This window comes from Cyrtonyx montezumae, unplaced genomic scaffold (genome assembly GCF_038088225.1).
Source record: "Cyrtonyx montezumae isolate F1298 unplaced genomic scaffold, pur_monq_1.0 scaffold_6, whole genome shotgun sequence".
Classification (NCBI taxonomy): domain Eukaryota; kingdom Metazoa; phylum Chordata; class Aves; order Galliformes; family Odontophoridae; genus Cyrtonyx; species Cyrtonyx montezumae.
In genome coordinates, this window is record NW_027072067.1 from 10,980,195 (window position 1) to 11,004,186 (window position 23,992).

At 43.5% G+C, this 23,992-nt stretch overlaps 1 protein-coding gene across 1 annotated transcript in view; it reads left to right on the plus strand.

The window, feature by feature from the left end:
- Window positions 1-23,628, plus strand: part of SETD5 (SET domain containing 5) — a 58,694-nt gene extending 35,066 nt beyond the window's left edge. Inside the window, exons 11-24 of the mRNA XM_065749501.1 lie at window positions 237-346; window positions 632-878; window positions 1,084-1,164; window positions 3,278-3,544; window positions 4,264-4,584; window positions 6,004-6,246; window positions 9,543-9,672; window positions 10,698-10,951; window positions 12,639-12,695; window positions 14,150-14,596; window positions 16,132-16,415; window positions 19,422-19,555; window positions 22,463-22,536; window positions 22,727-23,628. Coding sequence (XP_065605573.1) covers window positions 237-346; window positions 632-878; window positions 1,084-1,164; window positions 3,278-3,544; window positions 4,264-4,584; window positions 6,004-6,246; window positions 9,543-9,672; window positions 10,698-10,951; window positions 12,639-12,695; window positions 14,150-14,596; window positions 16,132-16,415; window positions 19,422-19,555; window positions 22,463-22,536; window positions 22,727-23,329 — 3,252 coding nt within the window. The 3' untranslated portion in view covers window positions 23,330-23,628. The remainder of the gene's footprint in view (window positions 1-236; window positions 347-631; window positions 879-1,083; window positions 1,165-3,277; window positions 3,545-4,263; window positions 4,585-6,003; window positions 6,247-9,542; window positions 9,673-10,697; window positions 10,952-12,638; window positions 12,696-14,149; window positions 14,597-16,131; window positions 16,416-19,421; window positions 19,556-22,462; window positions 22,537-22,726) is intronic.
- The last annotated feature ends 364 nt before the right edge of the window (window positions 23,629-23,992 follow it).

A 23,992-nucleotide genomic window follows, 5' to 3' on the forward strand; every position in this document is an offset into this window, starting at 1 on the left:
AAGGGAAATGTTTCTATTAAAGCTTTTATCTGGCTGCAGAATGATAGAGTAAGCAGGTGTGAGTGGAAAAGCATAGGATAAGGCAGAGCAGTGAAGCAGGCTTTTCCCTTTAGCAATTTTTGGATAAGTATTCACACATAATAGATGAGAACTACTTTACTGAAGGAGCCTTCCCTCTTGGAAATAAGAAGTGCAACTTGTGGAGATGTTAGTTTCTCTCTGCTTTGTTTAACAAGGTTCGTCATGTGATTGCTGATGGGATGATCCACCTGTGTATCTATGCTGTTGCCACCATTGCCAAGGACACAGAGGTTACCATCGCCTTTGACTATGAGTACAACATCTGGTGAGTCCTTCACCTCGCCCAGGAGCTCTCCACTGCCCTCCTGGACTGAACATCTTCCTCCAGCCCTTTCCTCGCATTCTACATTTTGCTCCGTTTTCTACTGAATTGCATTTTCCGGCTATTCTGTCCAGTTCTGCTGGCATATTCTACAGTAGAGGCCATAAGGTAGCCTGCTGTCCTTGTTTTGGCACATGGTGAGATGTTTAGTAGGAGATGCATTGAATGTCTCTGTGCAAGGGTTGAGAAATGAAGAGTGACACGAATTATGTTTGTGTTTTGGAGCAGCAACTATAAAGTGGACTGCGCGTGTCACAAGGGGAACCGGAATTGCCCTGTGCAGAAACGTAGCCCAAATGCTGCAGAACACCTACCTCCACCTGTTTTAGGCACACTGATTGGGGCAGAAACGCGCCGACGAAAAGCCCGTCGAAAGGAACTAGAAATGGAACAGCAGGGCGTTGTGTTGGATGAGACCATCAGTCAACAAACAGAAGAAGTTCCAGAGGGACCTGCGGCAGTCAGTGACAATGAGGTAGAGCTCCTGATGCTTCGTCAAATACCTTTGTCATTGAATGTTTTTATTGGCTGTGTGGAATCTCATCCAGGACAGTACTGGTGTCTTCAGAGCAGAAACTGCTGGAGGCCTTTTTTAAACCTTAGATTTCTATGAGAATCTTGAAAACTTTAAAATGCTGCCAGATTTTGTTTGCTGTGCTAAGTTAGGGCTTCTCTTTCAGGTTGCAGAAAAGGAGGAGAAACAAGAAGAGGAGAAAGAGGAGTCTGTAGATGAACAGGGAACCTTGGTCCACAGCCGACGGGCAAGTACCTCTCTGTTTATCATTCCCTTTAGTACTGGCTTCATGTAGTGACCAGCAGGTCCAGTTGGTTATTTTAGTTGTTTCAACACAAGTAACCTGGTGTAGGGAACCTGCTTTGGCAGGGGGGTTGGGCGCGATGATCTCTAGAGGTCCCTTCCAACCCCTACGATTCTGTGATTCTGTGAAACTCCAGCTGTCGGTGGGCATCAGTTGACTCTGCACAACAGGAGTTATGTTAAGGCACTGCAACTTTGAAGGAACGAAACAGATTTATTTCCTGTTTGAAAGGTTTAACTGTTAGTTTCAGGGTTATCTATTTTGTTGTCAAACTCATACCATTAAAAATACAGCGCTAGGTTCAAAAAAGGGTAATTGCCCTCATTTTATGTTCCAGCAGTGCCCCTCATTTTGCTAGCCCAACAATTTATGGAGCCATATGATGAGTCAGGACCTTGAGCCTTTTTGATGAGTTAGGTTTATTAATCTGCATCTGTTCCATATATGAGTTGACTAAATGATTATGCGGATATGTTACCATGAGGAAAGAGGATAGGATGGATTGGCAAAACTTTTCAAGAGGGATAGGCTTCCAACAGCACTGCTTGTTGCTATAATCTTTATTAGGAAATCCTTCCCTGCACCCAGATTGTTGTCTTGATCAAAATATTTCATAGTGCTTTTGATTCTGTGATAAGTCTCTTGTCAACTTTCTTACATTGTTATTTTTCAAGTCAGTGAAGAAAAGGGACTTCCATCCTCGTACCAGGCAATAAATGCATCAGAGCCAGGAGCTTCTTGTTTTCTTTGTTCACTAAGTACCATAACCACCATCCCTTCTGTAATAAGAGAGATCAATCTTCCGTGTGGAAATTTCCTGAAAATGTTTTAATCATTAAGGTAGTGCAGTAAATTGCAGAGCCAAGGGCCGTCCAACAGAGCTATCCTTGGATTATCTCACGGATTTTTTAGAGGGGGCAAGATAAAGCAGTTAGCTTCAGATGGAGTTTGAATAAAAGCTGTCTTCCATCAGACTGGCCATAAGCTTAGAGGGAAGATTCTATTTTTAATGCAAGGAAACTGATCTCTGTCTGAGACAGTACAGTAGTTCAAGAAATGTATCCAAGTGAAATATTAGTTTCCCATGAGCTTGTAAGCCCTGTTCTTGTGCATGTTTCACCAGTTAATCTCCTTTAATGAGATTCAGTTTTCTATACTTGGCAGCAGGTAAATACCTATATCTGCAGTTTTTGCAATCTTTAAAATTTACTTTTGTGAACTGAATATTTTTGAAACATAAAACTACAATGGCCAGGTTGCTGTGCATTAGTACTGCTGTATGCTTTAAGACACTTCCTCCCCTATGACGATTCCTAGGAGGCACCCAATCCCACCTGATTCTTTTTGAAATTCATGTGATTCAGCTTGTCTGCCAGGCTCTGCAGCATTGTACTGGGCCTTTTACATATGGAATTAACAATTATTTCTGACACAGCTAGGTGAAAAGATTTCCTGTTGTTTGTTTACCTAATAAATGTCTTATTGCCTCCCTGCTCTTTTATGTTCTGTCTTTCTTACCCACTGTGTGAGCTGCTTGGACAAAAGCTTTTATCTTGAGCTGTGTGATCACTTGACAGTTTGTGTGGTAGTTTTATGCTTGCTGCAAATTACTGATTCACTTACTTCTTGTTGCCTCTGGCTTATATTTGCTTCAAACGTTTTTTCATTAGCATGCAGCTTCATTTGTTTCCAGGTCATCTTTTCACTCTATTCTTTCTCACAGTTTTTAGTTCTTAAATCGTGTTTCTTTTTGGCTATTTCATAACTGTAACTCAGTAGTATCAAAGCGATCCTATTTAAGAACGAAAACCAGTTCTCCTTATTACGCTGTGAATGCATGATTACACTGTTGGTATTCTGGGAAATTTGCTGTATTAAAAAACACGATTACTTAAAGGAAAAAAAAATAAAGCCTTGTCTTTTCTCTAATCTAGTTCTTGGTTCACTGCTGTTCAGCAGTTGTTCTTCCAATTGTTCTGCATCCCATATCTGTTCTTGCATTCTCTTGTGTTCATGATTTGCAGTGCTAACTTCTATTTACTTTTTTATGTTCTAGTCCCGGGAAGATAGGAAGGTAGAAGCCATCATGCACATGTTTGAAAACTTGGAAAAGAGAAAGAAGAGACGAGAGCAGCCTTCAGACAGGAACAGCACAGATGCTGAAGTCAGCATCAATTCTGAGGCTCCTGAGCTGGAGGAAATAAAAACGGAGACTCCTGAAACTGAGGATGCAAGTTCAACACTGAGTGCCGCTGCTGCTTCAAATGTTTCTAACAGTAACAGCAGTACTGGGGTGAACACAAGGCGGTCTTCACAAGTAGCGGTAAGATAAGGATGTGTGAGAGCCTGCGTACCAGACTCATAGGCAGCTTGTCTCATCAGGACTGGGAGAGATGTCAGGGAATCTCAAAACTATTCTCACCCAGACAGGGCTGGCTCTGAGGTCAGACAACGTAGCCCAGTGTTTTACCCTGCCTTGCCTTTAATACCTCCAAGGATGAAGATTGCACATCCTTTGGGAAACCTTGTCCAGTTCTCATGGTGAAAAAACTTCTGCCTTTTATCCAGTCTGAATGTATATGTGCTGTTTCATCTTCCCACTGTGCACTGCTGCAAAGAGGCTGCGTTTTCTTGGTGCCCTCAGTTTGGATGTAGGAAGGCTTTTCATAGGTGGCACACTTCTTTGGGTGGATTAAGCCCAGCTCCTTCACCCAGTGGGCACCATATATTAAGAAACTTTTTTCATTTTCTTTGTGTTTGTTTTGTTTTTCATTGCGTGTGTTCCCATTATATAGCAGATATTTTGCCGAGGTACTTTCACAGATACTTGCCTAGAATGATGCTTGCCAACTCAGAACTGAAGTGAGTACAGTTACATTAAGACAAACAGCAAGTTGAGTACTGCTGCTGTCTTACTTAAGACCAGTATTCTAGCCGACACCTTAAGAACACAGCAAAGAACATGGTAGTGTGTGTCAGTCTCTTATGAGAGAAATTGAAGGCTTCTAGTGGTGCTTGGACTAATGACAATTTATGTTGTAGGATGCTGTCCCAGAAAAAACAGTTACTAAGCCAGCTCCAGCAAAACCCTCCAGGCCCCGACCGAAGAGTCGCTTCTCTCGATATCGGACCAGTTCAGCACAAAGACTGAGAAGACAGAAACAAGCCAATTCCCAGCAAGCTGAACTTGTACAGGCTGTCTCAGAGGAGGGAAGCACTGCCAACTTGGTAGCTACAACAGATGTCACCAGTGTAGAAGGTCCAGGAGAAGGCAGACAGTTGATGGGATCTGACCCAACTGTTATCCTGGCTGCAGGATCTCAGTCTAATCGTACTGCAGTGAAGTACCCCAAAACTAAAAAGGTAAATATGGTCAAATGCTCAAACTGGACAGGGAAAAAATAGGTGTTGTGTTATCTTTAGGGAAAAGTTGGCTCAGGAGAAGCTCTTCTTCAGGATACTCAGAATGACCTGATTTTTACATTGGCTGTATTTTTTCTCTTGTAGTGTTTAAGAGCCCTCACGATGAGTCAGATGGCTGCACAGTGCTGTACAAAAAAAGATCAAGAGGCAATTAGCAGATCAGTACAGATAGTCTATGTAGAAATTAGGTACCAGCAGGCTGGTTGAGGTGCAATAGGAATGATCTCACTGTTGGATATAGCAAAGAGCCTAGAAAGTGACAAATCATATAGCTTTGTCTTTGTGGGAAGGAAACCACTTCCAGCTTGAGGAGTCCTGGGAAAAGGGTTGTAGGGGGATTGACATTATAAGGAATTGGATGATGGAGGATGAACCCTGGGTGAGAATGCAAAAAGTAATGTTTGGTAGTGTCGTTGGTAAGGAGGAGAGCTAAGATAAAGAAAAAAGTGTACTCTGTGGGCACACTGAGCTTGAGATAGTACCCAGGTATCTATGAGATGCTAGGCAAGTCTCGGAGAAAAGAATCCATAAACTGTATACATACTGTCTTGAGAAATTTTCTGCCTGCTTTCAGTGTGTTGGAAGCAAGGAGGAAAGGACTGTCAACCAATAATTTTACATTAACTCAAGCAGCACAGAGGTGAAGTGAGACTTGCTTAAAAAAGAAAACAAAAAACAGAGCCACCAGAAATAACTAGGTTGTTGCATCCTGGAAAGGATAATAAAAATTCTCTTGTTTATACTGCCAAGAGGACGAAGAGAAGTTTAGGCATTATGTAGTAAGGTTTTGGTGGAATGTAAGTTTAGGATAGCAGAACTGCGCATTGGGTATGGAGATCAGTGTCAGTATCTTTTAGGATAGACAGAACAGCAGGCTAGAGGGTTTAGAACAAAATGGAATAGGTTAACTTTCAGCTTGGTAGAATTGAAGACTGAGAGGGAAATGTGACTGCAGACTAAAATGTGCAAGCTGGGAGAAATTTCTAAGGGGAATGGGAAATTGCAGAAGATAGTAGAATGCTGGCATGTACTGGGAATAAGTAGCTGTGAATACAGTTAGGCTTACAGCTGGAAACTGGCTTAGAACAAGGTAGTCAAGTTTCTAGGAGAACCTTTTAATAATATTAATGAAGATAAAATCGAGCTACTCCTGTAAAACAGGTTTAACTGATGCTGTGCATACAGTAGATGAGAATTGGAAATGATGCAGCAAAGTGGTGGCTGTGTTCTTTCCTGTTGAAGAATATAAGGAGATTCTAGCATACAGGCTGACCCCAGGCATTGCTTTCCTGTGTCTTTGTGCTATATCACCTTTCTTCTTCCTCTGCTAGTTGCATTGACATGTGTTTTGTCCTTCAGTATCTTGTTACGGAATGGCTGAATGACAAGGCAGAAAAGCAGGAGTGCCCTATTGAATGCCCTCTACGCATTACTACAGACCCAACAGTTTTGGCAACAACTCTAAATATGTTGCCAGGTCTCATCCACTCCCCGCTAATTTGTACCACACCTAAACACTACATTCGTTTTGGATCACCTTTCAACCCCGAGAGACGTCGAAGGCCCTTCCTGCTGGATGGAATTTACAGCTCCTGTAAAAAGGTATGTTTGCTCACGTCTTACCTTTGGGGGCTGTATACTCATCATGCTATTACTGGCACAGTTGTAAATCTCTTCTGTTCTCTTTGAGTCTGTTTCCATGTATTCCTGCTGAGCTGGCCTTGCATGGTGTCTAGGCAGTGACTGCTGACCCTCTCCTAGCCAAGGTTCAAGTGTTCATCCTTGCTTTTTATTGTAGTAGAACTTTTCTGTGATCCCCTTCAAAATATTTATTTTTGCTTCTATAGTGGCTGTTTATTATCCAGCATACGTGATCTGAAGGGTTTAATTGTTGCCCTTAATATGCGTTTCCTCACTACTTTCACACTCAGAAGGTGATTGGTGTTGTGGGGATTGTACAGTGTTGCAAAACACCTTGGGAATACAGTGCCTCAGTCAGGTTCTCTTCTCTTTGGAGAGCCTGTGTTGCTGCAGGCTTCCTGCAAGATCAAAGCCCATGGCTTTCTTTTTGGGATCACAAAATAGCTGTCTATTTGTGGCCCTGTAGGAAGTCTAATCTGAGTCCAGCTGAGTACTTTGTTTCTCCGGAGATGCTGTGTGGCCAGTGAGTGCTAACATTTCCCCATCCACAGGGAAACAGTAGTTCAGTCAGATTTCTGTCTGAATACATCTTGCCTGTCACCTGTCAGCTTTGGTCAGAGGCTTTTCCAATTTCTGTGTAATTAATTACCTGAGAGTAGCTTTATGGAAATCCTTTCTGATCTTGCAGTCTTGGTAGCTCTCAAAGTCAGGCACCATGTCCTAGTTTCCTTGCCCACTTATGAGGGAGTTATTCTGAAGAGAAGTTTTAGACTTTGCTGTTCTCACCTCCAGCCAATTTGTTGCCCTACACTAACACACACTTAGAAAAAAAATGTCTCTCCTCATTATCTCCTTCATAGATATAGCTCTTGATGGTTCACATATACTCATGTGAACAAAGTCCTGTTTGCTTCTATGGGCAATCTTCCCATGCATCTTTTGTTACCTTTGGCTTTTTTGTAGTCATACAGTAATTGTGACTGCTTGAGAGAGAATGGAATAGTCTCACTATGGACTTCTTTCATTCGGTCTACATCTTTTTGAAGTCAGGTGAACGTTGTCTTGCAGCTCAGGCATTCTCTTTTCTGCTTTATTCAGCAATCTACTTTATGTCATGTAGCCTGCACCTATTTGTGCTTCCCAGTATGACAACTGAATTTTCTTTTGACAGGTTGATTTAGACCTGTTCTGTCTGTGATGCACTGTTTGTTAGAAAAAAAATCTATTTGTTTTCAGGGCCATAATTTTAGAAGTGATTGTTTCTGGCTTTGTATGGTATTTTGTTCTAGTCTGTATTGAGCTGTGCTCTGTTTTTTCCCCATCCATTTCCCAGTTTACTAAGCAAATGTTGAATTCTGTCTTCTAGCATGTTCTTGTTCTTCCTAGGTTGACATCATCTGAGAACTTAAGCACACTGCCTGTTCTGTTATCTAAATAATAAGTGAAATATTGAAGGATTTGGTGTTCAGAGTCTGTGTTGCAGATTGTTTTTAATAGATATCTACTTTCTGAAATTAAATAATTTATAACTGCTCTAATAAGGATTTTCATCTACTTTATAGGACTTCCTCAGTTTTTCCATGGAAAGGACTGCTTGCTAGCAGCATTTGGTATTTTTATCACTACTACTTGACAGCCTGGAGATGTAGGAAAAAGTCTGCTTCTTGTGCTCAGGAATGTTCAGAAAGCTCTCGCAAGAAAGACCTCCTTTTCAGCTAGCAGAGGTCTAGAAATGGTCCAGAACTTGATGATACTCTCCCATGACCTGATCTTTGTTGTATCTGCTTCTTGATTATTCAGTCAGGAAGAATGATTTATGAAGGTTGTTCAGATAGATCACATGTATTTTCTTGGATTGTCTGCAGGCTTCTTCCTTAATCTACTGAGAACTGTGCCAGAAAAGTAAGCTGATCTCAGCTTTCATCCAAAGCATGCCAATATCTGTACCTTAGATGGAAACTGAACTGTATAACATGTTCACATTCATCACACGTTGTACAGTGGCTTGACTGCCAGATCAGATGCCACATTTGAGGTAGCAGTACTCCACGCTCACTGACTGGAACTTCACACTCTTTGCAGTGACTGCAGTGTAATCCACTGAGATGGATTTGAACAAAGGAAGTGTCTGCTATACAGTAAAGAAGGCCATCAGAATAGATATTGTCACCTGCTCTTCACATCTGCGTTGTTTCACTTTGAGGATTGTGTTCACTGAGTTTTCTCACTGATAGCTAGAGGAATCATGCATTACACGTGTGTCTCTTTTAGGACACATGTTGCTGATGTACAGAAGAACTAACTGGATTACTGAAAGGCAAAGTTATGGTTTTAAACCTCTGTAGGAGAACAAAAGTCGTGTGAAGGCCCTCGGGCAAAGTACACAGAGGCAAATTATGTATTTTTTCAGCAGTTTTTCTGTCATTTGGCTGAATCACCTTTGTGTTTTCCATTTATTTATTTTTTTAATAATAAAGTAACTGAATGCTTCCTGCCTCCCATGAGGAGTTGGTTTGGATCAAGACATGAGGCTGGCACACCCACTGTAACAGCCCATTTGATGAGTCTCCAAGTTCACATCCATGTTCTAAAGACCACTGTGATTTTTATCTCTTTTATTAGCTGTAGTATTAGCTCTTTTAGTAGCTGAAGAAAAGATTCGCTTTTATTTTCTTTTTGTTCTAACGCCCTTGAAAACTACTACTTGCTTTTTATCAGATCTTTTGTTCTTTTTCTCTGCCTGGAAGCAATCACAGTCCTGAAAGAACTATGTGACTAAACTCAGGTATTCCTCAGAGGAAATGTTAGAGCAGAATCTAAGTAAAGTTCTAATATGCCTTAGTGAGGCAGTGTGCTCATGCTCCTGAGCAGGAAACGATTTTTTTGCAAAGAACAAGGTCTTAAGACACCTTATCGGGTAATTCATTTTTATTACTAAAGCTTGTTTTTTATAGTTCTCGGCTGCCAGCTTTTTTAATTTATAATTTGATTTTTTTTTTAACTTTTGTTTGATATGGTTGAAGACTTGTTCCTAGTATACATTTCAAGAGCACATAGTCAAATCCATCACAGGAGCCACTAGCACCGAGTCTGACAGCTGTGCTGTAACTGAAGTTCCTGTTTGAGTACATGTGAAGAAGGTAATCTTAATGTACTGAGCAGTCTGCACAGTAGTGTAGGAGTTGAAGTACATCCTGCAAGATTACACAGAAAGTGCTGGAGGGGTTGCACGTTTATGTAGTCTCGTTCTGTTTCAGCGCTGGATCAAACAAGCCCTGGAAGAGGGGATGACTCAGACCTCACCAGCTCCACAAGAGAACAGGACCCAGTGTCTATACCAAAGTAACGAGAACAGCAGTTCTTCCAGCATCTGCAAAGATGACACAGGTGAGTACTGAGCACCGTGAGGGCAGCGTGGGCGCTTGAGTGAAGCTGGGGAAGCTGCTGAATAACAAAAGCAGTTATACAGGATGACATCTTAATGTGTACTGCTGCTTCATGGCACATCTTTCTGACAGGTGAGAATGTTACTTTGCCATTCATTCAAATTTCTGTAGATGCATTCTAACTTGGGCATCATGTGTTAAATTTCTCAGTATTTTCCTATGAAAAGACAATCACTTTATCTTGCGTCATTGACCCCAGTGTCATGTAATCATTTGTCCAGTGGTGGGAGGGGAAGTACAATTTCATCTCTTTTCAGCAGGATGCTGTTAGATGGACAAAATATCTGCTGACTATAGAAAGATGTAGCAAAGACTGAGAGGCATGTATGTAATGAGCAAATCAATCTCAAAGATGGAGAAGCTCAAATCTGTGAGTAAAGCAGCAGGATGGTTAAGTATTTTGTTGGAATCTTTCTACGGAGAAAGAAGTTGAGAAGGTCCACCTGATCAGTGATAAGTTTTCCGAGAATGACAGGCAGGAAGCTAGATAATATGTGGATAATAGGGAAGTGATTATTGAAAAGTTAGATTAATGAGAAATGAACAGAGCACCAGAACTATTAAAAGCATATTCCTGAAACTGCAGGATTTACTTAATTGTTGGTATTTTTTTAACTGTATGTCAAAAAATATATTAGGGAAATGGATTAATCCTTCATGGAAGTAAAATATGCAATATCAATACAGCCTAAACATATAGGAAACTGCTGGGTTCAAGTAATGAAACATGCTCTCTGTGGTGTGTTTGTAGCAATGATACAGACGTGTCCTTCTGACCCTCTCCTCTCCTATATGCCTTCCTGGCTCCCATGCCCCTAGCTCCCTCTTGTGCTTCTTTTCTACTAGTTGAAATATTTTCTTTCCTACCAATGTTGGAGATTTTGTTGGTAGCAGGGGAAAGGAGATGGTGTGTGATTTGCAGTTATTAAAGGCACAGCCTTATCCTCAATTCACTTTACTTTTCAGACTTGCTGAGTCCCCTGAAGAAATGGAAGTCTCGCTACTTGATGGAGCAGAACGTTAAGAAGTTGCTGAGGCCTCTGTCTCCTGTCACCCCTCCACCTCCCGTCCCTTCAGTTCCTGGCTCAGTGAGCCCACAGCTGGCCACACCCTGCTCATCTCTGCCAGGAGAGGAGGAAAGTCGCAATGGTTATGGTGTGATGTTCTCACCAATTCCTTCTCTGGCTGCTAGTCGCTGCAATACTCCACTACAGTTTGAGGTAAATCCTACTGGAGGCTGGGAATGCCAAAAAGAGAGGAAGTAAAGATATGCCATAGAGGTAGCACTGGACACATCTTCCTTTTTGAGTATGCAGTTATGTTCCTGAACAGCACTGTGGTGGCAGACTGAAGAATACTGCTTTTTTCTCTACTCCACTTTTGTTCATACCAAATGTATTTCTCCATTAACTGTCAAACCTTCTAACAGCCCAGCCTCTCCTCACTTCACAGTTATCAGTAACATTAGATTGGTTCTTTCCTCCATTTGTACAGCTCCCAAATTTTGCAGGCTCTTCACTGTTCTTCAGTCATCTTCCCTACTTCAGCTCTCAGTGCCCATATGGTTCCCAGTCCTCCAGGTCTCTTCCAAAGAGTGTGACAGTGTTCCAGTTTCCATAGGTTGTCTGACACATCCTCAGCTTCTCTTTCCCTCGACAGATTTCAGCCATCAAAAATACAGTAGAAATATTTTGCATCAGTTTCCACTGTGTTCTTCGTTTCTCCTTTCTCACGATGGTGTAACAAGGCACTACTTCGTGCCTTTGATTTCCTGACAGCTTCCTCTTGCACGAAGGTACTGAGCAGGCTGTTTAGGTGGATTTCCTTGCTCTAAACACAGTGTGAGAGTTATCTGCATCTATCTAGCTAGGACTTTCCAATTCTACTTTGTGTTGCATTTCTTTCAGTGAATAGGAATTCTGCTGTTTATAGTTTATTTTTAGTTTCTATTATTGCATATTTTCACTTAAAAAAATGAAAAAAAAGTCTGCTGCTCAGAATCTGCCATTTAAAACTATTAAAAATAATTTAGTGCAGTGACAGACTGGAATGCACTGGAGTCTGTTTTGCTCCCTCATCTGGTTTGCAACAGAGCAAACAGTCCTTTGTGATATTTTGAGCTTAGTGTGTTTTAGATTATTTTCTTTGAGAAGTGTTTTTCTGAAAGGTGTCTGAAAGGCAGATCTGTGGAGGTTAGCAGGGAAGATTGTGGAGCACTGAGGAGAGAGATGAAGGGCTGTTTCAGGCACAGAGCTTGATTGTAAATTGTCCTTTCTTTTGCTGTGGTTGAGGTAATAGATCAGAGCAGTGTTGCCATGTACCCCCACAGTGTAGTCACTGATTTTCAGTCTCACCTTAGCATGTTGGTTGCAGTGTTAGAAGCCTGTATTTCTGTATGCTTGCCCCATTTACCTTTTTTCCCTCTAGAAAAGGAGCTTAACGTCTTGATAGACATAGGCAGCTTTGTTCAAATTTCTGTGTTTTATCTAAATGCAGCTCACTCATAACAAGTCTATTTTAATGCCATGTCTGTTTCATTTAGTTATGGAATCTAATTTGAGAGAACGTGTCTCACAGAATAAACTCTCATAAAGGTTTGGACTTTAGTCCTGTAGCCGTGTAGCACTGTGGGAAGAAAGCAACAGAGATTTTTTTATTGGTTTACAAGCCTCTTGAAGTGAACAGGTGATGATCTACTGCTGGCTTGCTGGGGAATGTATTTTTTAAAGCTTCCAGGGAGTTTCAGAAACCACTGAACTGACGGAGTTAGCGTTAAGGTGGGGCCAGTTCCTGGGATAGCATTTGCTTAGAGTAACCACTGCTGACCTTTGTGCTTGATTGAATTGATTCTGTTTTGCTTATTGACTGTTTAGCTATATGAATAACAAGATGCTTTCCCCCCTTTAGAACGTATCTTCCCCTGAGAGTTCCCCTGCACATAGACCTGAGTCCATGTCACCTGAGGTAGGTGTCACTATCACAGTTGCATTTGGAATGAAGAGCATGTGTGCTTGTGTGTTTATTTGAGGCTCCAGTGAGTTGGGAAGGATGAGAATTTTGGAGGTTGGTGGGGTGTTGGCTGCAGTAAGACTGAGCAAGTTTTTTGGGATTATCACAAGGGAGAAAACAGCAAAACTGAAGCCTGAAATTTATTATTTGTTTGTTGACACAGATAGGAAACAGACAGTGTAAAGACCCAGTATACTTTAATTATTGAGTTGAAAGCAAGATGTGTGGGGTTGCTGGAAATAGCACAGTCCACATCAGCCTCAGCCCAGGAAACGAGTGTGATATTAAGTAGCAGCAAAAGGACAACTGGGGAGGAAATTGGAAAGTGTTCACTGGTAATTTAGGCTAGCTGTGAGGGTACAGTATGGGCACCTGACTGCCCTTTTCAGCCTTGATTTATGTCTTGTTCACTTGCAGTCTTAAAATGTTGAAGAGACACAAGAAAGTAGTACTTTATTTAGCTGCTGGGCTGTTGTGAAACACAAGGTGAAATGCTCTGAGTCTGTTCCACAGTGGAAAATACACATTTATCTCTAATGTGGCAGATTATTGGGGCTGTAAGACAACAGTGGAAAATTATTTCAGCAACTGCAGTAGGGGAGATCTGGTGCCTGGTGCTGCTGTGCTTTTCCTAAGCTCTGTAGACCTGCAAAGAGCATGAAGTTGTGTCAGTTATGTTCATTGTCTGAGATCTTGACAACATAGTGAAGGAGAGCATCATTTATTCCTTTGCCTGGGAGGTTTTTTGGCACTTAAAGTAGAAAAATGGATATGCCATTATATCAGTGCCTAGTGTTCAGAAACTGTGACAGTGCAAAGATGATGCCATTACGCCTTTGTTAGAGAATGTGAAATGTAGAAAAGCAGTATAAATTAAATGAATGGGCTATTGTTAGGGATTGCTGAAAATGAGATAGGAAAACAAATGACTTGGAGATTCTGGGCATCGTATTGTTAGGGAGTCAATAGTGGTTGACTTGGGGCAATCAGGAATTTGGCCAATAAAACAGCAGATGCACAGCAAATCTCTTCTGTTTCCTCTTCATAGGGAACTAGATAGCATGAGCTATTAATGTCAGCTTTGGGACATTTGGGGTGATCCAAGATGCTTTTCTTTTTCTTCACTGACTCCACAGGGATAGTGCTGAGTCTTACCCTCTGTTGCAGTAAGACCCTTAAAGGGGGAAAGCTAAATTGGATTACTATTTAGTCCCAGTCATTCCCTTCTAGAACAAACAGAACGGTGCAGTAATGGGTCAGAAAGGTGATTAAAAACGAAAAAACAACTGGAAAACAGGAGGTTTGCATTGTACAGAATGTTTTCTGACTTTTTTTCTCCCCATCCCTGCTTGATCCTGATCCTTCTCCTTACTTCCCACCCCATCCTATGGCCTTCCTGGATTTTGTAGCTCTGCCTCCGATCTGACCTGGATTCCAGTGCTAACACCTGCCCGGAACGGCCGTCGCTGCTCACCTTTGGATCCTCTGATCTGGCTCCACAACCTTCCATGAACTCTTCTTCAGAGACAAACTTCCCAGGAAAAAGTGGGGAAGCACAGATGCTGCTACGAAGCTCTGATCAGGCTTTTCGGACAGAGTTTAATTTAATGTATGCCTTTTCCCCATTGAACGCTATGCCACGTGTAGATGGTTTGTTGCGGGGCCCTGCTTGTTTGGGAGACAGGAAGCCAGTGAATTCGGAAGTAGGATGCTGCAGCTCTCCTTCTGAAGGATATTTCAGCAGGCACGAGTCAGGACTGCTTAAAGAGACAGCGCATGGATCCATGTCTCCCTGCAGCGAGAGGGCTTGTGAGGGCGTCCGATCTGCTCCCCAGAATCCACCACAAAGGAAGAAGGCAAGTATTCTTATAGGAGAGATTCTAAGACTGCAGTAGTTCTCTCACCATAGGAAAGATATGCAGAGAAAAATGAAGCTTTATATGAATAAACTTGGCAAGTAATTCAGGTGTGCAGTTCCTGGGAGAAATCAGTAAAGACCTTAAAAGAAAGGGAGCTACCATTTAGGCAAGACTGTGATGTGAGAGTCAAAATCACATCACAAATAACTCTTCTGGGGAGCACAGAAAGGGAAGCATGGTGCTGACAGCCTTCATAAACAGTTGTTAAAGAGTGGCAAGAGCCAGAGTAATAACAAAGTGCGACTTTTTTGATTGGTGGAGGTGTTACTTGCTAGAAGGAAAATACAGACTGTTTGTTGGAAAGGCTTATGGGTATGGAGAGAAAGCAACATTGCAGGAGAAGTAGGTAAAGATTGTTAAGTAAAACTGGAAGCACGGGAGTATTGTTTAATAGAAAGTAAAGAGTGCTGGTTTCTAGTAGTAAGCCAGTGACACGGAGGGAGCTAAAACTGTGTAGAAGTGATAATCAGGCACTGCTGTGATAAAAACAGATACTGATAGGACAGATAAACATATGCTTGTGCAGATGTGTACTTTTCTGGAAAGTATGGCAACTTGGATCAAGTTTCTACGTAGCTGGAAGATCTTTTTTTACGCTTGGTTGGTTTTTTGGTTACGCTTGTCTTAAAAACTTCATACCTTGAATTACTTTTTAGAAATACCCTGTTCAGCACTTTAACATTGTAGAGACTTGTGTGCAGACATTGGATTGTAGTTAAGAAATTCTTGAGCAGAGTTTCCTTCTGTGAGTCCATGAGGGACTGTGCCTCATAATAGCACAAAGGGGAGGCATGCAGAAAGTGGTAAGTGCTCAGCTGGAAATACTTGTGTTGTTTTGGTCCTGCTGTCCTGTGTTGCAAGACAGCATCATGAGATACTTAGTCTGTACCTTTGACAAATCTGGGACTGGTTTGCACAAAATACATTCCACTCTGATAGAAATAATTTACTTAAGTGATAATGTTGGAAGTGTGCAGTGCTGGCTGCTGAACCACCATAGTGTGAACCTGCGGTGTAAGCAGGCTAGAATCCTGTGCTGGGCTCTGCCATGTCATGGGTCCCCTGTGCAGTCCCGTGTAGCTGAGCTGGTGGGGTGAACAGGACTCCCTGAAGATCAGTTGTGTGAAGAAGGCTCTTATTCTCAGGTTTCTCAGAGGTACGGGTGTACTGATCTGCATTGTGTTATGCCACAAACCATGGATGTGAAAAGTAGTTTGACATTTCAGAAGCAAACCGGTCATTTATTTCTTCCCAAGTACCAGTTGTGAGTGTGGCTAAGTGGGGCAGTGGTCCAAATTTGCATCATTTAGCTCTTTTTCCAGATTGCCTGCAGATTCGGGAAGATTTATAATCCCAGTGTACCTTTTAAAGTTTTATCTGCAAAGAGAAGTATTTATTTCAACTGTGTGGGTGTGTTCTTTCCCCAAACCCTGTCCCTGGCTTTCCAACTCATAGCTGTATTCTTCTCACAGGTATCTCTACTGGAATACCGCAAGAGGAAGCAGGAGGCCAAGGAGGGCGGCGATTCGGTGCGATGCACAGGGACTCCTACCCGGCAGGGCAGCGGTTCTGGGACTGACACAGATGCCAGCAGCCTGCCAGGCTCTGTAGTACGAACCCCATCCTCCCCACAAAGTGGCTTCTCCCCTTCTCATCCTTCCCTGCCTCACGTAGAGGACGTCAGCCCACCAGACTCAAGGGGGGCCAGTTCCTCCTCATCGCTCTGCAAATCCCAGGAGAACATCAGCAGCAGGTGGTGAGTGTTATCCCTCCTAGCAAGCCTCAGACTGCTCTGCGGAGATGAACCAAACTCTTGGAGGGAGGGCATTTCTGTTACAGTAATTGCAGTGGGATGGATTCTGTTGAGTGTCTTGGCATAGTTCTCTTTCTTAATTGTTAACTGTGAAGAATACCAGCAGCCTTCTCAGCATGCCTTTTAGTTCTTAGTTTAGATATCCAAAATCTGCCATGAAAGGTGAAGTTAAACAGTTCTCTCTTCCACCAGTTTCCTTTTAAGGACCCAAGTTTGAAGGAGTGTACTTGTAACAAGAATTTAATGTAGGTCTAGGTTAAAAGATCTTTTGTTGTTGAATTTCCACTCTGTTTTAGATGTATGTGATGCGAAGTTGGTCTTTTCAGAAGGGGAAAGCTGATGGAGCCCTCCACAGCCTCACATGTGAGAAGCAGGGACACTGGAACAACCATAGCTTTCCTGTGCCTTGCACAAATAGCTTTGAAGTAGTTAACTAGGCTACAGTTGTTTTGCCAAAAGTGTGAAAAAAAAATCACCCTATTGTGTGAAGATTTAATATGGGGAAATGCTGGTTTTCAAAGGCTTTTAAACTTGACAGTAACATCTGATCACCAGAATGAAGCACTGCTGCGCTGAAATGCAGAGTATTGAGTTGCAGTCTGTACACACTGTCTGCATATGTGGTGATGGTCAGAATTTAGGATGTTCTGCTGGCTGGAGTGATGTAGTACTGTGCCTTTGCTGCCTTCTATGCATGTTCTGTTTGTGGAGAATGCAGGTGTAAAGGCATCTCATTGTAAGGCTCACTTGGCACTGTCAAGCTGTGTCACTGCTTGTGCCGTGGCAGGGGTGGGGAGGGGAAAGAGCTGAGCAGTGCTGAGGGCAGCAAGAAATGTGAGGCTGATAGTATCTGAGAAACATTGGTTTGGATGAGTTCACAGGAATAGTAAGATGTGCTTTCTTCCTTTTCACAGTCCGTCCCTGCCCCAAATATCCTCACTCTTGTAGTGAAAATTTATGAGAAATAATTTATCTTGTGCTAGCCGTGTGTCTGCCAGCTGACCTTCTGCCAGGTGTCAGGACTGACTGCAGCTGGGACAGGCAGCTGAGGATTAGCTCGTGATTATTTTGTGCAAGTGTGGCTATCACCTGCCCTTTTCCTGCCATGCCACTTCCTTCTGCCTGCAAAAAGGTGAAAGAGAAGTCTAGCTGCATGGGGAAAAAAAACCTTAGGTAGGGATGGAGTGTCTGTGGTAACCTGGCTGCTGTGCGGAGCTTCCTGTTCTGTTTGCTTCATCTGCTCCTCTTCAGCAGATGCTCTGGCTTCAGTTCATCGCGTGGTTTCAAGAGTTGTGGGATTAAATGCAGTATTGTCATAGGACTCTGAATATAAAAGTTGAAACCACGCTGATGTGTTCTGAAATAGGATTAAGCAGCTTTGCTTCCTCTTTTTTTTTTTAATCCCTATTCTTCTGTTTTTTAATGGGTGAGGCCAACAACCTTGCAGTCCCCCTCCACTTCAGAAAGGAACACCTATTAGAAACTGTGTCCAACTTTGCAAACCAGTCTCATCTGTAACCCCGAGTGCTTACATTTCTGATATATTTCCAGACATTCACAGCAGTGTCATACTAGAGACAAAAGTAAATGGTGGGATCTAAAATTTTGTGCCTTAATTTTCATTTGTCCACATTTTTGCTGAGTTCTACAATATTTGCCAGTAGCTTTCATTTAAAAAAAATTTAAGTTTCTGTCTCTTTCAGTTGCCAAGATACAGCCATCACAATGTAAACAGATGTGCTGCTGCCCAGTAAACCCAGCCTTGCAGAAAACTGTCTCCAGCAAAACAATAGCAGCAACGAAGGTGTGAATTCACCCCCTCACCCCATTCACCTCCATGAGGTGTGAACTGTGGCCCCTTTTCCTTTCTGCTTCAGTGAGGGGTGAACTTCAGTATCTGGGCTATTAAATACATTTTAAAAAGCAAATGTAAAGCACAGTTATTAAAAAGAAAACATTAAATGCAGAAAATGCACTCTTAGGCTGCACATTTGCGTGATACGCAGTATGTTTAATGTCATGTTTGAGTATAGTTATATAATGCTTGGGCATTTATTTGGGCACACGTTTCTCCGTGTCTGGGGTAAGGCATCGTGAATCCCTGACAGAAGCACTACTGTCGTGCAGGTTAAAAGACATTCCTTTAAAGAGATGTGGATGGTCCAGTGCATGGTAGGTGCATGGTAGGTGCATGGCAGGGATCTGGGGTGTGCTAGTGGCTCTGCTTCTGTAGACTGGCTCTAGGAAAAGCCACTTCACCTCTCTTTTCCAGCTTTAGACCAAATACTTTTAATAAATGGTGGAACGAGGTCTAGCACCAATCTTGAGAGGGTTTTTTTGTTACAAAATAAAGAGGACAAAGCAGCAATAATGAACAGAATGGTCACGGTAGCTCTGCTCCGGGAACAGTGAGTTATCTGACTGCTATCTTGACATTTCATTATCATAAGATACTGGTTTTCTTCCTTTTTAGTTTGACTAAAAGTAATGTATTTAAAATAACTACATGTAATTTTAAGGCAGTAACAGGATTTTCAATATGCTATTGAATCTTGAAACAACTTTCTGGGACAAAGTATCCTGTAATCAGGTGATCTGCTGGGCTGAATGTTTATAGCCTCCTCCTGATAAAAGATCTTGTTTTTTCTCAGGGCAGCGCTATCACGGTAGCCAGTGACAGTCTAAAACCCCGCAGGAGCTTATTTGTCTTGCAGTAGTTCCGAATCTTATTCCTCCTCTGTCTTAGGGAGCTGGTATTCTCTGATCTCTCCATTCTGTGGTAGAGGTTTGCCGTTGCAATAAATTTCGATCAGTGAATTTAAATAGAAACCATTGAGACTTCAAAGACAAACCTGCCATGTAATTACTCCCAGGACCCCTCAGCCCCGTTGTGTGTTGGTCACATTGATCTCAACTGTGTAGTAGCAATCGTCTGTTTTTTTGTTGCAGGATGGTCCCAACGTCGGTGGAGAGGCTTCGAGAGGGCCGAGGCATACTTGAGAAGGTGCTACGAAGTGGTGCGAAGGTATCCCAGAGAAATGAATCCTCACCTACCTGTGACAGCACTGCTGAGAGAGATGCAGGTAAGAGGAGCTTCTGAATTCCTTGTTGGTGGGGAAATGATGAGCTCACCTTTGTAAACTTAGCAGTGAAGGTGTTTGTACCTTCATCTTTAGTGTCATCAGTGCCTGATAAAGGCCTTCTGCAAACTGTACTTTGTTATTCAGATAATATTGCCTGAGCCTGTAAACCTCTCCTGTTAGACCTGGAAGGTGTCCAGTTTTATCCAGAGTTTGGATTCAAGATCACCTGTGCTTTGGCTCTGGCAGTGACATCTTCTTTGCCCGTGGGTAGATTGCCTCATTCACAGCTATGTACTGGAAATGCAGGTGGTGTCACTTAATAATTCTAGTTGGATGAACATCCAGATAAATACGTTGCTCACTGAAATGCACGTTTGCTTCAGGCAGTGGTAAGAGCTATTACAGCTTCCACACCGTACCTCATCTCTGTTCTGAAGTTACTTGATTCCCTGAGTTGTGATGCTTGTCAGTTTTGCGAGATACTCTTATTTACTGAGACAAACTCAGTTCTGCCTTACTGTTCCTTCCTTCTCTGATTAATGGGTTGTTCTCACTGAGTGGCACACAGGGTCAGTGAGTGCTGGTGGCTTGAGCTGAGCTTACACCTCTCTGTTATCCACCTGTGATCTGAAGTTCAGTTGTGACTTCTGTAAGGTGGGCGGATCGCTTTATCGTTGCCTGATTTCTTAGAGTGATATGGAATTACTTGTATTTATTTTACAGTCCCTGTTGAATATTGTTGATTTTTTTTTTATTTTTTTTAGACAGATATCCCCTTGTATGTAGCAAAACCCTGCTCTCCCTTCGGATTTTTATTAATAGATCATCACATTTAAATAACTTAGTCTCTGTTGCAATTGATCTCTGCTGCTTCATAGTTGAGAACTATTAAGGACTCCCTCATTGATACGGTTATAGCTTGCTGATGATGTGTAGTAGGGTTCTGGATCTCTCTGGAGCATCTCCTTTTCTCCTTTCAATGCATTTTCTTCTTGTAGTCTTAAGAGAATCTCTTCAGATTATCTCTTAAATCTCGTCAGAAATCCCACTGATTTCATGGGATCCAATTGTAATTCTCTTTCATGTCTTTCTCATTCCAATGGAAGTGGGAAAGAAGCACTTTTGCTTTGTGCCCTCCCTTGTGCAGGTATTAAGAAATTGTGGAGGGAAGTGTTGGCCTTCTCTTGTTAAGATTGCATAAAGCAAATCTAGGGAAGTTTACAGTTTATTCACCTTTTGTAAGATAGCCTTTGCTCCCTGGGGATTATTTTGTGCATAAACACCAGATGTGATATCTGCAGCACTGTTTGTGTAATTGACCTTTTAGGAAACAATTTCTTCTAGTGATATTCAGATTTCTTCTGATTCAACTTCTGGTCTCCAGGCTTGAGTAGTTAGTCTCTTCTGTGCAAAACTGCTTAACAAAACGTTCCTGGACTGCAATCTTTGCCCTTCTGCAGTGTGGTACTCAGAATGTCACCCAGAGCAACCAGCTACTTGGAGTTTTGGATGTGGTTTCAGGATATGGGAAGTGGCACAGGATACATGGTGGGAGCTTCTTGTATCAGTCTTTGTACAGGTCTTGTGCCCAGAGGAAAGGTGTCTGAGCCTCAGCAGCAAAGACAATTCCATCCAGGTTCCTGTTTGGCTATGCCAGCAACCGTGATGTGGCACAGAGACAACTCCTACAAAGCCACGGGCACTGCTGCTCATGCCAGTGCATCTGGTACAAAGCCAGGTCTGCCTGGCAGACATACAGAGCAGACTAATGCAGCGTGTCCTGTTTCAGGACTGAGAGACATCTGTCATGGAAATTTGATACTAATACCAACACTGTTTCACCAGGGCATTTCAAACGCTGCTGCTGAGAATCCCTGAGATGCTGCAGATAAACAGCTCTGTCTCATCAGACTGCAGCATCATAAATCTGATGTGAAATCTTCTAGTCCCACCAGCTCTCCCTCTCTCCTAAAGAGAGCACTATCACTTGCTAAATCTTGTGGTTATAGTAGTGGCAACAGGAGAACGTATGGGTCAGAGTGACTGGGTCACTTGCTGAATGTACTTCTTGCTTATCTCAGTTGAGGTTCATTTATTTGCTGGGACAAAAAATCTCACCTGCCCTCTAAGATCAGGGCATTGGTGGAAGGGTTTGCTCTGCTAAGAAAAAGCTTATTCCTTTTTCTCTCACATAGCATCATGATGCATCAGTGTGTACAGTGCTGCTGTTACCTCCCATCAGTCACACCTTTTCACATCTTGGTCAGCATCTTCTGAGATCTAAGAGTAAGGTGGTTTGGAGCAGCCCACTGACTTGTGAAGCATGTTCCCCAGATCGGCAGCAGTGGTGCAGTCAGCCCCGGCAGTCTGGGGCTTTGGTCTTGGGCAGCTCCTGAATCTGCCTTTGAGGAGAGCCAGCAGCAGGAGCCTGCTGACAGCCTGTGTAAGAAAGGCTTTCATTTCCCCAGCTGCAACCATAGCCAGTGGGGATTCCTGTAGCCAAAACTGAGAGGAGAACTGCAGAGTCCTTGGAAACTGACTTCTTCCCCTTCTGTCCTTTGTAAAGCCCCAGGAGCACGTGCAGCCTGCATGCTGTCACTGGGGTGACTGCTCTGATAGGCTGGGCCAAGGCAAGTGAGCTTTACACTAAACCAGAGTTGGTGTAAGGGAAGCAGCAGTGCCTAACGTGTGTGGCTGCTGTGTGCCACGTGAATGTTTGCAGCGCCTTCTGTTAGGGTTCTTCAGCTTTCAAAAGGCCAATGACTGGAGGAGGCACTCTGGTTTCAGCTGTAGCTGGAGGCAGAACAAGACAGCTGCAGCTCGCATGCAGGTGTCACTTGAGAGGGAACTGTGGTGACCTCAGTCCAGGGGTGAAGTGTGACATGTTTCCTGTGCTGTGCATTGCAGATACAGCAGGAGGAGACACTCCAGAAGCCCACAAAGGACCAGCAGTTTACAGTCCTTCTCGATACAGCTATCAGGTAAATTCTGCTATTTGTTATCTGCCCATTCAGAAGTAAAACTTGAGACAGCATTAGTGGAAGGAAAACTTGTTGAGCTGTCAGCTATTCCCAGTCCTGATGCACTAAGCAGCTAGAGTATGTTGAGGTAGGAAGTAGGGAAGCCGTAGTGTCTGATGTCTTTCCTTTTTTCTCCCACCACCGTGTTCAGCTCCTGCAGTCTGACAGTCCCCAGACGGAGTCACAGACCCTCCTCCAGCAGAGTTCCTCCCCTTACAGAGGACACCTTACTCCTTCTCCTGGCTACAGCTACCGAGCAGCAGCACAGAGGACAGGACACAGCCTCTCCCACGGTTCCTCAGAAACATCATCCCTCTCCTCTTCCTCGTACTCCAGCCCTGCCCACTTGGTCTCCACAGACTCCTCTGCCCTGTTTGCGGGGAATTCGGGGTATTACAGCAGCCAGCAGCACTCTGGCAGTGCCAGCAGCAGCCTCCTGAAGAAGAGCTGCCCAGCTGCTGCCAGCCCGGCACAGCAGATGGCTGTGGACTCTCTGTCCTCAGAGTCTGGCTCTCAGCCCTGCACAGGAGCGTCCAGCTCCACCTCAGCTCCCCAGAGCGCTCGGTCGCTGCAGTCGGACTTGCGGACTATCAGCCTGCCGAGCTCCGGGCAGGCAGTTCTCTACCAGGGCTCCCGGGGGGCGGTGATTTCCAGTGCACAACACTATCCACACCGAGGGGGCAGCAGCGTCCATCAGTACAGACTGCAGCAGCTTCAAGGTTCTGGAGTAAAGACTCAAACGGGACTTTCCTAGGGCTGCTTGGACTCCAGGAGGGACAAAACTGCCCATAGCTCCTTCCAGTTACCTCTGGAAGTGGCTCCTGGGCCGGTGTTGGGAGGTGGCACCCGATGCTGGGTGCTGGGGGGTCAGAGGCTGAGGTCTGAATGCACGGGTGAGATTTGTGAGCAGTATTGGCCTCTGGCCTTGCGGGAGAAAGCAGATTTCTCTGAGGCAGAGACTGTAGCAAAGCTGTTCCCTGATGTGTGAGTACATTGCAAAAGGAAAAAATATATATATAGAAAAGAGAAAAAAAAAGAAAAAAAAAAAGCAAATGGTTCAAGTGCAATGACTGTGGTGCAGCCTCTGTCTCTTGTCCGTGCCCGCGGTCACCCATGCAGTACGGACGTCTTTTCTTAATACAAATGCAGTTTAAAGAAATCATTGGGGGGAAGTTTAACTCCGATCCCAAAGCTCTCTTTATAGGTCAGGTTCTCAGTGCGTTCTGGGGGAGGGCTTCAATCCGTTACGATCATTCCAGTCACAAGCAGATGAGTACACGCTGCTGCCTCGGGCCGGGCAACGGCTGCCGCAGCCAGAGCGTTTCCAGGATGAGTGTCCAGCAGCGCAGGCGAGCAGCAGGGAGCCAGAGCACGCCAGCCCACTGCCACAGAGCACCGGGGGACACCGTCACCGTCG